The 12469-nt window shown below is 38.8% G+C and overlaps 2 protein-coding genes across 2 annotated transcripts; both read left to right on the top strand.

Annotated features, from left to right (window-relative positions):
- Positions 1-612: 612 nt before the first annotated feature.
- On the top strand, positions 613-4328 carry LOC143471709 (uncharacterized). Its single transcript, XM_076969910.1, has 3 exons — positions 613-1801; positions 2530-2780; positions 3337-4328. The coding sequence occupies exons 1-3, from the start codon at positions 952-954 to the stop codon at positions 3901-3903; spliced, it is 1668 nt and encodes a 555-aa protein (XP_076826025.1). The 5' UTR covers positions 613-951; the 3' UTR covers positions 3904-4328.
- Positions 4329-8762: 4434 nt separating this feature from the next.
- On the top strand, positions 8763-12249 carry LOC143444159 (cell division control protein 42 homolog). Its single transcript, XM_076943293.1, has 3 exons — positions 8763-9161; positions 10027-10238; positions 11459-12249. The coding sequence occupies exons 1-3, from the start codon at positions 9035-9037 to the stop codon at positions 11705-11707; spliced, it is 588 nt and encodes a 195-aa protein (XP_076799408.1). The 5' UTR covers positions 8763-9034; the 3' UTR covers positions 11708-12249.
- Positions 12250-12469: the final 220 nt, after the last annotated feature.

Genomic DNA, 12469 nt, shown 5'->3' with positions numbered 1-12469 from the left:
CATCCGAGATACTGATTATCTTGCATTGGCCAAACAATCACAAACGGTTAGCATAAATTAACCAAGTTGTGCATGGAAGACTGTACAAGCAATATGACGGAAACCTAACGGTTTAACAAAGAGTATGTGCAGATGGAGCTTAAAGAATTAATTCTGAAGGAAAGTATAAATTTTTGTCGATAGTTCCACCAAAAAATTTCATGACCTGGTTTATACTGGTATGCTTCAGATTCCGCCAAATCTATTATATAGCACTTTTAGCAGAAAAATATAGCACGTTTTATCAAAAAAAAAATCGGACGATAATTTACCAAAAAATCCCAGTTTACCCATCGATTTATCATTCTACGACAAAGCTAAACTGCTTGGTAAACCTTTCAAACATGTGTCAAAATCGCGCGCATTTTCTCAATATTTACCTGTCTTGTTAGTCAAGGAGCGGAGGCTCTTTCACAAACAATATGGCGATACTGTTACCCAGTACCGTAACCACCGTTGCCACTCAACTTTCAGACTTGAGAGAGCACGCTGAAAAAAGTACACAACGTCTCGGAGCTTATAAGTCAGCTCGCTTTTGAATCCTCGTACTGAACAAATCAAGCTTGGTGAAAGGTGAACCCAGATCGAGGGTTTAGAATTGTGATGATTCTGACGTTTCACGCGTCGACGGACGAGTTCAGTCGTCGTGTCTGAGTAAAGTTTCTCAGCAAATCTTTCAGCAGTTTATGATCTGCCTAGGAGTTGAAAGGGACAGTTTATTTTAGAACATATCATATATTATCTGATAGAGCCGATCAAATGTGCTTTTAAAATTACGGGAAGTTACGCGAAATACATTTTTAAAATTCACCACAGTAAGCATTACAGTCTTACGATTATGATTCTGATTTTTAATTTAACTAATGTTTGTAGTTGACAGAAACTTTAGCGAAAATATTTCAGAAGTGACAAATGAATGCGGTTGCCCCAATGATAGACAACAGCGTAGGTTTAGAAGATATGGGCATGACGCAACAGCACACGACCAAAAGCAGTAGTTTTACAGTGAAAGACATCCTGGAGCTCCCATCAACTTCCCAGACATACGCAGGGGAAACTCCTCCGTCTCACTCCGGGAGCGAGGCCCAGAACGACTCCATCCACGTCATGGATCAAGATATGTCTTACATTGAGCATAGCAGGCATCACTCTTCCGATTACAGGAGCAGCTGTGATACTTATCCCGGTGTTTTCCCATACACCCATTATCCGGAACAAACCCATGGGACGATGCATTCGGAAAATCCGCAGTACTTGTATGACGCACACGGACATTATCGACATACGGAAGCGGGTGAGGAAATGCGTTACGAATGCGAGCAAACACGCTACTGCGATATCGGCGGCGTTCAGCGCCCTACCACCGGAGAAAAGCGCGTAAATTCCGTTGAATCAGCGGCGGAAACGTCGGCCTCTCCATCTCCATCCACACCGACTTCACCAAGTCATCAAACATCTCACCATAAGCCAGTTTATCCATATCCGTATGGAGATAAACCGAATTATCATAAACACAGTGCAGGCTATATTACTGAGGCTTCCCATGCACCGGCGTACACCTCGTTGACCTATCACGAGGCCAGCAAAATTAAGAGCGATCCCAGTGAATTCGCAAAAGCTACAAGCCATCCAATAGTTACTTCCGAATCCAATACTCCGGAAGATAAAGACACGAAGCCAAATTACAACCAATCGGAAAGCGAAGAGTTTTCATCGGGTTGGTCGAATTTCAACGAAAATTCAGAAACGTACGAATTAAAAGGTAATCATCTTTTATACTTTGTTATAAGGTGTACAGTAGCTTTAAGGGGGAGGTTTATCTTCGCGATGAAGTTGTTGAAATAGACTGTGTTGTTAAGTCAATAGTACAAATTACGTCGCGTTGTAATTTAAAAATAACAAAGAGAGAGACGGGCAATTGAAAAGCTTCAGTCCGTCATTTATCACAGTATAGCTGTAATCTTTCTTTTCTTGAGATTTTCTTCGAATATTCACACATAAAACCGCATGTTTGTCTTCGGTGCTTAGAAATTTAAAAGCGTGGATATTTCATAGCATCCGTTTCGCGATTACCCCAGACGGTAGCGTCATGATGACGCCTACAATTTACTTAGTTGCTTTGACATGGGATTTTCCTCCCCAAAACCGTGTGTGGTAACCTCGATGACTCTCTCTCATACAACATTAACTGGTCACGGTGGCGAATGTTGGCGCCAGGCTAACGCCTTACTCAAAACCCGGACACTTTTCTCTAGGTCGATCCATTTATATACTTCGGCACGGTTCTAAACGTAGATTATGATTTGTCTTCATATGTCGCTTGTAATACGCGAGATATGCTTATGGAGCAGTTTTAATTGACGCGTTCATGTACTTTATTATCTTCGTCTGTGATCATAAATCGAGTCAATTTTAAGCTTCGATCAACGCGGATTTTGATATGTTTAACTCCGTGCCCATTTACCTTATCAGTCGATGTATCTTTTACAGAAATGGACGAAGCGACTACCTCGCCCCATTGCAGCTCAAGCCCAGAAAGATCTGTAACTTCTGGCGGGGATGAGGAGAGTCAACCTCCCGCCGGCAGCCCTAATTCGGACGCAGACAAGAAGCGAAAACGTCGTGTTTTATTTTCGAAGGCCCAGACCTTTGAGCTTGACAGAAGATTTCGTCATCAGAAGTACCTGTCCGCCCCAGAACGAGAAGCACTTGCCAATATGATCGGCCTAACACCAACCCAGGTAGTGCAATTTTTCTATACAATTATAAGTATAAACAATTGATTAAATATAATTAATCACGATTTACCGTGAAGCCAAAGCCATTGGTAAAAGTACGCATTTCTTGCAAAAATAGGCGTTCAAAACTCGATATTTGTGATCAACATATACAAAATTGCCATATAACGTTAAATGAATTATATAGTCTCATACATACTGCTGAACACATATTACTACAAGCACAATATTTTTTCTCTCCTCATTTGTTATATTCATTTTTTTTTAAAAGTCTACAAAATTTTGATGTTGATTTTTTGCAAAATAATATTTCTGCCCATATCTGCATTAGTAAGTCTCAATAAACTATATAATATAAAATTTATAAAAAATACAAGGCAGTTAGTAGCAAAAATAAAATTATAAGATGACCACAAAAATAACTGACATAAATTGCAATGTTTGTTGCGTAGAGCTTTTAAAATATACTAAGCTAAAACAAGTTAGCTACCGAAAAACTCAAAAAGTTTTGCAAGCAATTTTTAACAAAATGAATTAATCTTGTGGTTTTGCTTTGCAGATAAAAATTTGGTTTCAAAATCATCGTTACAAGATGAAAAGGGCGCGGCAGGAGAAGGGCGGAGCTGTCAGCGGAGGTTACGATCTGGGCGGACTCGCTTCCCCAAGGAGAGTTATGGTACCGGTTTTGGTACGTGATGGAAAACCGTATCCGGGCGGAATGATGCATTCCACCACTAGGAGCGCTTGCTTTGGTCTGCCAGGTTCAGAAATGAACACCGCACCTAGCGGCACACCACGGGTTGGTATTCCGTACGGAGATGAGTCAGTCGGGCATTCTGCCCCACCGATGGGTTCCTTTCCCGGACATTTCGGATCCAGCGGGTTCGGGATGCATTATTCTTCCAGCTCTCCGTCACAGATCTCATCCCATCACAGGCAGGCTCCCCATGGCGACCATTTGACCGGACATCCGACTTACCATTCGACAATCGGGTCGCAACAGTTTAGCGCTACCTACGCCTCAACGCAGTTGAGGACCGGGGGTCAAACCTATAACTCACCTTACGCGGTTGCAGCAGCTCCGTATCATCAGCACCACATGCAGCAAAAATGGGCTACGTGGTGACTTGAAAATTTTTATCACTGAAAATTCTTCAATTTATCTACTGTGACGATTTTTTTACTACTCTTATGCAAATGATTTACTTACAATCAATTTTAACGCATTTTATCGGGTATTTGCTTTCCTTAGGTCAACCTCGTAACTTTATTATATAGTTCTAAATTATTATCTCCATTAATCTTATTCGTTATAACCCGTTTATGCATCGCTGCCAATCCTTGCAAAATGTTTTCTTTGATGAGGATTTAATTTAAATCATTTTTTGTTCAATTTTCACTTGCTGCTTTTTACTGGGCGTGCACTTCCGCATTCTATGTGAGTCTGTGTTTTTTGACGCTTATACTTACTAGAGCACTATATCAGCAAGTGCCAAAATTTATTGTGTTTTACCTTTGTATGAATAACAATTAAACGTTGTAAAACTGATTCATTATCGTTTAAGTAACAGGTGATGTTAGGTCAGGGAGAAGAGCCAAGCACTAAGCCTATTTTGTTTGCAAACACAAGATTTTTGGAACAAGTTAAAGTTCAATACAAGATATTACATATAAACTATATAGGCACCTGCATACCTTTACGGTATACAGTGAAGCTATGATAACACTTAAATGCAAAACTCATTTCTTGCATCTTATTCGAACGGAAGTTCTCTGTGCTGAAGATATGAAAGTAGAGGTGTATGGTATAACAATCCCATACCATTTATACATCAAGCAGGTATCATTTTCTTTTAAATGTTTGAAGATCCTGCAAAAACATACTTTCAAAGTACGTATTTAAAAGCGTTTAATTGCTGTTAATATTTTTATATTTTTGAAATTACTTTGTTACCTCAACGGCGTATGGCGTGTTGCTCAGCATTCATTCCTCAATGAGCAGGGAACCATATATTTAAGGAATGATGAAGTGTCAGTGACGTGAACACGTTCTATCGGGGTGATTCAATTTAACTTGCTTAACGTTTGACGCTTGCGTATTAAACTTTTTCGTAAATAACCACTTCAAAATGCTGATGTCTTTCAATGTTGTTGCTCTTTGCCCAATCATATACATTATAGTACAAGTATATAAGTTACATATCTCATCCTTATAGAAACAAAGATCATAAGCCATTAAAAAGGATAACTGTTTTCAATCCCATGACCAACAGTGGTAGAGTTTCATATAGCCTTAGAAGATCTGTAATACGAAACCAGTGGTTAATGGGGTAAAGCTTCATTGATACAGAAAGGTGTGAATATAGAGGAAAACGGGTTAAAAAAACTTTCCTTTTGGAGGGTTTGCGGTCATTGCGAGAAAAGCAGACAATATCTTGACGTCTAATGTTAGTCAAGTAGATTTTATCAATCTGTACGTGCTCAAATACAGAAGCAAGGTTATTTTGCCAGCTCATGTTGACCTCTTTGACATTTATGTTCATTCGCTCCGTTGACAAATACCATTCTGTTGAAAACGTCGAATTTTGACTTAAGATAAAACACGTGTTTTGGCATTGACCTGAAATTTGTTATTGTTTCTACGGTGAAAGAATATGAAAAGAATTTTAGTTTTTTCATCTTTTCACTAGCTTCGGACGAACCCTTTACCAAGCAAACGTTTTGATTGACAGTTGTTTTCATAGAAGACTTACAATGTTTTTCTCGGAATTTGTTACGGGGAAGATTTTGCAGATGGGTGCACGAAACTAAAGCCAAAAAATGAGGTCAGGAATTTTATTAGAGGTATTTCTACTAAAAGTAACAATAATATACTGTGGCGAAGAATATACGCATTGTTATGAGTGTTTTTAGGAGAAATACAGGTTGTTTCAATGGACTTTTTATGCTGTTTCGCGATATGTTTTCTTCACTTCTCACGAATTTCTATCAACCACTCTCATATCTGGTATCCTTTTCGTGAGTTTTATATGCAAAGGCGTATAGCTTCCACGCCCACGATATTGGACGCCCTCTTGCAGCAATTAAAAACCATTAAAAGGTTGCATCGGGTGACCTACGACCGTTTATAGAATTGGAGATGGCAGGATATCAGATTACCCTAAAGCTGAACAGCGACGCTTCGTCGGAAACCGTCAACTGTTTTTATACGCCAGAGTTTTTGCTTCCCCCGAACGGATTAGGTTATGTTACGACTCTGATTTGCATCAATGCATTTGACCTTGGCTTAACGACAACTGGGTAAAATAAAAATAAAAAGCGCCCGTACTATTCTAAATCGTCCGCACGCGACCGGGTTACCTCGACCCCAAAACTGCTCACTTCCCACCTGGCCCAATCAAATTGAACTAGGTATCAAAATCGCGTGCGTCACGAGGGGTGAAATGTCCTGGGAAAACTCTTACATAATTACATTTCTTTAGGTGACCGGTAAGCCCAATGGCAAGCGCATAAATCGGAACAGAATTAAAACAGGAAACGGAGTTATTGTAATATATAGCTACATGCGTATATAGAACGATTATTATCGCAATTCGTTTGTTTTCTAATATTTTACGAATTTACGGGCGAAACGTTCTCTCACAGTTTTTATACAGTATACAAAAGGTTTCAGTTTGCTCAGTTAGGTCCTATACAATAAAAAGGTGGAAACATCTGATCAAAGTATGTTATATCAAAAAGTTAACGCTGTGCTGTATTTACAAATTTTGATGCCAAATATTACATCTGGCTTCGTATTAACGTAGATGCATTTTCTTTATTTATGGATTTCGTCAGAGGTCTTTTCAAAACTCCAAATTACCTCTAAGTTGACGAGTTTTTTGTTTAACATATTGTTAAAAAACTAATATAAATCTTTGATAGGGAGTTTTTGAAAATACTTTGACCTTTGGAAAACAGGGTCAGAATCGTTTGTTTTGCCATCAAAAAATTTGAACGACAAACCTTTGCTGCTCCAAGCGACTAACTTTTGATGTTTTTTTCAACCACTTTTGTGTCACTTGGAGTTCATATAATTAATTATTTTCCACGTTATAATTAATCAAAAACAAAAAACAGTAGCAATATACAGCAAATGTCTGAAATTAAGCGAAATACATAGACACAGAACGTAAAAGTGTAAGTGCGAAGTATGCAGCTATAGTTTGTCTTGCTTTAAGATTTTACATACAGTACTTCGAAATAACATCGTTTAATTTGGTCATTCCAATAGAAGAATGGTTGCCCGAACAAGTACGCATATAGTGTCAGATGTAGCGCGGTTAGATATAGCCTACTAGTCTACTACTGACGCACACTGAAAGGTAGTGTAAACTGTATACCGTTAGATTAGCTAATTAAGAGCAGCGTAATACTTCGTCGTATGAGTCTTTGGTTACTGTCGTGCTTCATCATTAATTGATTGCCCCTGCAATACTCCAAGTGCCAGTTGACTTAATTTTTACAAACCTACATTAAATGGTGGTTACCAGCTTTAGTCTACTGCGTGGACATGAATTATTTACGAACAGTCCATGACGTGTTCTTGAAGAAAATCAAACAATCAATAACATAAGTCAGAAAGTGACATATAACGATATAAATTCGGCCTTTTAGATTATATGGGCGTTAAGAGTGCGACAAAACAAAATCTTGGAGAAAGTGGCAATGCTGATATAGTTCAATATAGATAATAATTTGCTGAAGCACTCATAGCAGTCTTATTGTAAAGAAAAACCTGCTGCATGCACTCGATACCAACTGAGACGAATTTAGGTCAAAAATCTGTTGACTGTTTACGAGTAGATTTAAGGACAAGGAGATACTCAGTTGCTTAATGCGATCATCATGTTCATCTACTTAATTCGCTGTGTCTTTTGCATTACGTGCCGCTGTTGCCAGTTTGTTTTTGAGTATTTTCCTTTCCTAAGCTGTGACGCAACTTCCTCTCACCATTATTGCTTAAAAGCAAGGTCCAGCATGAGATTTCGTCAGTTTGGTCTACTAGTTTGTATTGATTTGTTGATTACTACGAACTGTAGGGGTGTTGGGATTACGATCGAAGCTAAAGTGCTGTTTTTGGCGTCTTCTGTTGGATGAAATGAGTTTGCTGATGCAGTGGAAAGCAATCGTTAAACAAATTAGAACCAGGCAAATTGTAAAACGCTATGCAGCAAGCCTGCTAACGCAAACGAATGTGGTTAATGCTCAACTGTTAACTGGCTAAATTGGTAACATATTTATGTTCAGAGCCACAGCAGTATCCGTACTGTTACGCTATGTTTTAATTGTTTAGTATAAACATGACGTAAAGGAAAAGTAGAAAGTGATGTCAGCTAGGCAGGTGTGATTTACTGCAGCTTACTTACAGCGCATAAGGCAAAGCACAGAATGGCTGACGCTATCAAGCAGCCTACTTGGTGTCAAGCGATAACTTGTTGTGCTAAACTATAGAGTGCAACATTCGGTAATAATTATTTGTATAATTTAAATGTATAATCTAAACGTTTTGCAATTTGCTATTAAATTATCGCAACTTTTGGTACTTTTACAAAGCCGTACCACTCGTACGTAAGCAAAGGTGAGTGTTACTTGTGCACTCAGATACGCAGATGACGCCAATTATTATGGCGGATCTAACAAACAAAAATGAGATGAGATATTGAGTTCCTTTTTAATGGAATGAAGTTTCTAATCAGTGATTGTCTTAGTTCATGTCATGTGACAGTGGCACGCTGCAGAACACAGCAGACGAGCAGACCAAAACTGAATGCTAACGCGTATTATGTCAGCATCTAAATCGCCTGCAGAGACCATATTTGGTATAAGTATAGGCGTACGTTCTTTCCTTTGGTTACATAATGCTATGATGAATAACCCACCTGCACGTAGGTTTTGATTTCTGATAAACTTGATTTTGCAAACGGGCAATATTTCAAATAACCTTATTCACTACTGTTACATAGGGTCGACTGCTGGTGAAATACTATAAATTAACATTGTATGATGTCATTTAATCTAACTGGCATGCAAATGGATCTTACGTATGAAGTGACGTATTACAGCAGGATGTAAATTTGCTACGCCACTGCGGGTTGACGCTACATTCTACTTACTTGTCAACTAGTAAAAAAAGGACGGAATTTTACCCTGTGCTCTAACGCTGTAACAGAGTAACATAGATTATATAGACATTGTTACTTAAGGTCAGTGTCTTTATGGCCAGTCTTGTACGATGTGTAGTGGTTGGAGATGGGGCTGTTGGAAAGACTAGCATGCTAATCAGCTACACCAGAGGTGACTTTCCGGATGAGTACGTTCCAACCATACTGGATCAATACGCAGGTAAAAACGTATTCCTACTTACATATGCATTGGGCGTTAACACGCATATGGCAAGCACTAAAGAGTTAGTTGTAGTCCAGTATACGTTTGTCTAGGTAGGCCAGTTTGCCTAGCCTTTTCCAATATCAGACAGTGATGTTTAAAGTAGCACTCGTTGCGTGTCAAATGTCAGGACAGATGCTTTTGGAAACGGGTTGTAGTATTTTCTGTAATCTCAAAAACACTTTTTAAATCAAAGTTATAGACTTTTTATCGTAAAAGATATATCAGCCGGTGAATCAAGCCTTAAGTTTAGAAAAGGCTGGACAAAATGGAATGAACCGCCATACGACTTAACTTCCTCAAAGCACAGCATTGCCTGCCTTGGCATCTGGAAACGTTACAGTAATAATGCTCGTGTGCCAGTATGCTTTATTTAGAAGTATTACGTGTAAGTAGTATTTTCAGCTGAGTGCGTACGTAAAAGACGCATTTGTCTGTCGTGGCAAAGTGGCGTCATAACGGCTTTACCAGCAAAATGACCCCATGCTGTGTGATATAGGGCCACCGATGCTAACCCCCTGCGGTCACTGGCTTGCAATTAACTTGACAATTTCTCTTCGATCACTTCCGTGGTAAAGTTTAAACTTTGTTTTTGAGCTGTTGATCTTGCCCATTGACCCTCAAGTAATGCAGCGCTACACGTCGAGTAACATGATCACGGTTCACTTTTGAATTATTTTGATAGGCTGAAAAGTAATTTCAACAGAATTAAAATAATAAGTTTTTGGGTGGAAAGAACAAAAATCCGTTTTTTACCCAAGTTTTATGAGCTATCAATTCCCGTTAGACGTATAACCCATCTTCTTTTGTTTGTACACCACAGCCACAGTAAACGTCGGAGGAACATCATACCTCATTGAGCTAATCGACACTGCCGGCCAAGAGGATTACGACCGTCTGCGTCCACTCTCATACAACAAGGCGGATATATTTCTCGTATGTTATTCAGTTGTCGTTCCATCCAGCTTTTCCAACGTAAAAGAAACTTGGGTCCCTGAACTCAAAGAACACGCTGGAAATGTACCATTCCTTCTGGTAAGCCGATCATTGTCGTTGCTTGATCTAGTTATCTATAACGATTTAGTTTGTTGTCTTGATGCACAACAACATATAGAATTTCCTAGCTACTTTGCTCACCTTTGTTTTTTATACGACATAACTCACACAAACATGCGTAGATTTGCGCAAGGATTACTATTACGTCAGTATATTCCGAAATAATCCCAGCAACGCATGATTTGGACACCTAAAAACAATAGAAAATTCGTGCTAATGAAGGCATGCACTTAAGCTTTAGTTGGACCTGTGAACAAATGAAATCATAAGAGCTGAATTGGCTAAAAAGTAGTGGTCAAAGTAATCATCGTTAAAATACAGTCCTAGATGCTTACGACGCAGCTGCCATTGATTAGTTAAGTTTTAATAATTGAGAGTTAAAAAGCTGGCAAATTTTTCTGTAATATTTTCTGAATGGTCGTGTTAGGCGGGGTTCAATCAGTTGCTTCGTGCCAACTTTATTGCGGTCGCGGTTTAGATACCGGAGTGGTCGCGTTGGCGAAACGAAATGTTATTCGTTGCAATAGAGGATATTCCGTGCCATGTTGAAGTAGTCGTGATAACGGTGTGGTAACCGGGGTTCCATTGTAGTTTCAAATATACTATTGTCCTTCGTCAGAGCATTATTACGTGAAAATCAAGCTGTAAACGGTATATAAACGCTTTGTGCAGATGTAATTGCAAATTATCTTCGAACTAAAACATTGACTACTTTCTACTTCAGCATTTGGTAACCAATTAAATTACATTGAACTAAAAACTACTTAAGCAAAAGTGAAAGTACCCATGAATAAAAGTACTTGAGTCAGTAGCCAAAGTAGAAGAAATTTACTTAAACAGACTACTGAAGTAAAACTACGTCGTTACTGACCACCACTACCACTGTCATCGCAACATTTTATAAATGTATTGAACTGATCGTTGTTTTAGTAATGGTCTAAAAACCAGATATTATGTGCCGAAAATAGAACAGATAAGGCAAAAATTGCACTAGACTAACAAAACGGGTTACAATGCCACATGATCAAAAACAGCGCATGTTCCGCTTAGCCATGTCGTGTTTCTCGTCATTAAATTAACAGAAATTCTGTACTACAATATTTTAATTTGCTCCGTTTAGTTTTGTATTTGTTTTCTGTTCTAAACTGTCTACCCTTCACAAATAATGAAATGTCAGCATCCCATGCCTTGCAATATAGGTTGGCACCCAGATAGACCTGCGAGAAAATCCGAAAAACATTCAGGAGCTTCACAAGCGTAAGCAAAAGCCAATCACAACGGAAATGGGGATAAAAAGAGCTCAAAAGCTCGGTGCTTCCGGCTACCAAGAGTGCTCGGCTGTGACCATGGCTGGTATAAAGGACGTCTTCGACGAAGCTATACGAACAGTGTTATTTCCACCTGATAAGGATGAAAGAAGGGATAAAAAACATTGCACTATTTCATAGCGTTGGCCGGTTTATTAACTATTCTATGTATTACAAGTTTCATTTCATTACCCATTTCATGGTGCAGGGCTGTCTTATAAACGAAAGTTTCAAACAGTGTTTTGTGAAACATGGGAATAAGCTACAAGTAAGCCACAGTCAAACTACCGTGGTTAGATATAGTCTTGTAATGTTTCCTGTATGTAATGAATATCATTCTACGTGAAATTTAGTTTTACTTGTGCTGTAAGTTAGTTGAAGATCTGCTTCACGGTTATAGGCTGCTTCTATCTAAAGAAGCAAGACTACACGTAACCCCCATGCTGGTTTTACTGAAATTAATTTTTCTTTGGCCTGATAAACTGTGTTTTTGCATGGTGGAGAGCGAGTGATTAATTTGACGATAATTTTTGTAACTCGTTCTTCGTCACTTAGGTTATTAATTCTAGCTATGTGAAATCTACCCTTTAAGTTATGTTTCTCATGGCGCTCTTTTTCTCTTATTGGGCAGTTGATCGCAGTTTAGTTATCTGTACTCGAATTGAATATGACACAGGACATTACCGGCCTATTGATATTTAGGAAAATTTCTGAATTATAGCGACAAAGGAACCGTGGAGATAAGAGTTATTGAAAGCTAGGGTTAGCGATTAGTGCATTTGGTTATATTGTTAATTGTCCTTCTAACATAGGCGGTAGGCGTACTCTGGTAACTTTTGGGTTTTTAAATTGCCATACCGTGTTTACCGGAGTCCCAAGAGTTCCACACTTTCATGACGTCTC

This window comes from Clavelina lepadiformis, chromosome 1 (genome assembly GCF_947623445.1).
Source record: "Clavelina lepadiformis chromosome 1, kaClaLepa1.1, whole genome shotgun sequence".
NCBI classification, from domain to species: Eukaryota; Metazoa; Chordata; class Ascidiacea; order Aplousobranchia; family Clavelinidae; genus Clavelina; species Clavelina lepadiformis.
The sequence above is the reverse complement of the archived record's forward strand: the minus strand, read 5'-3'. Positions and strand labels throughout refer to the sequence as shown.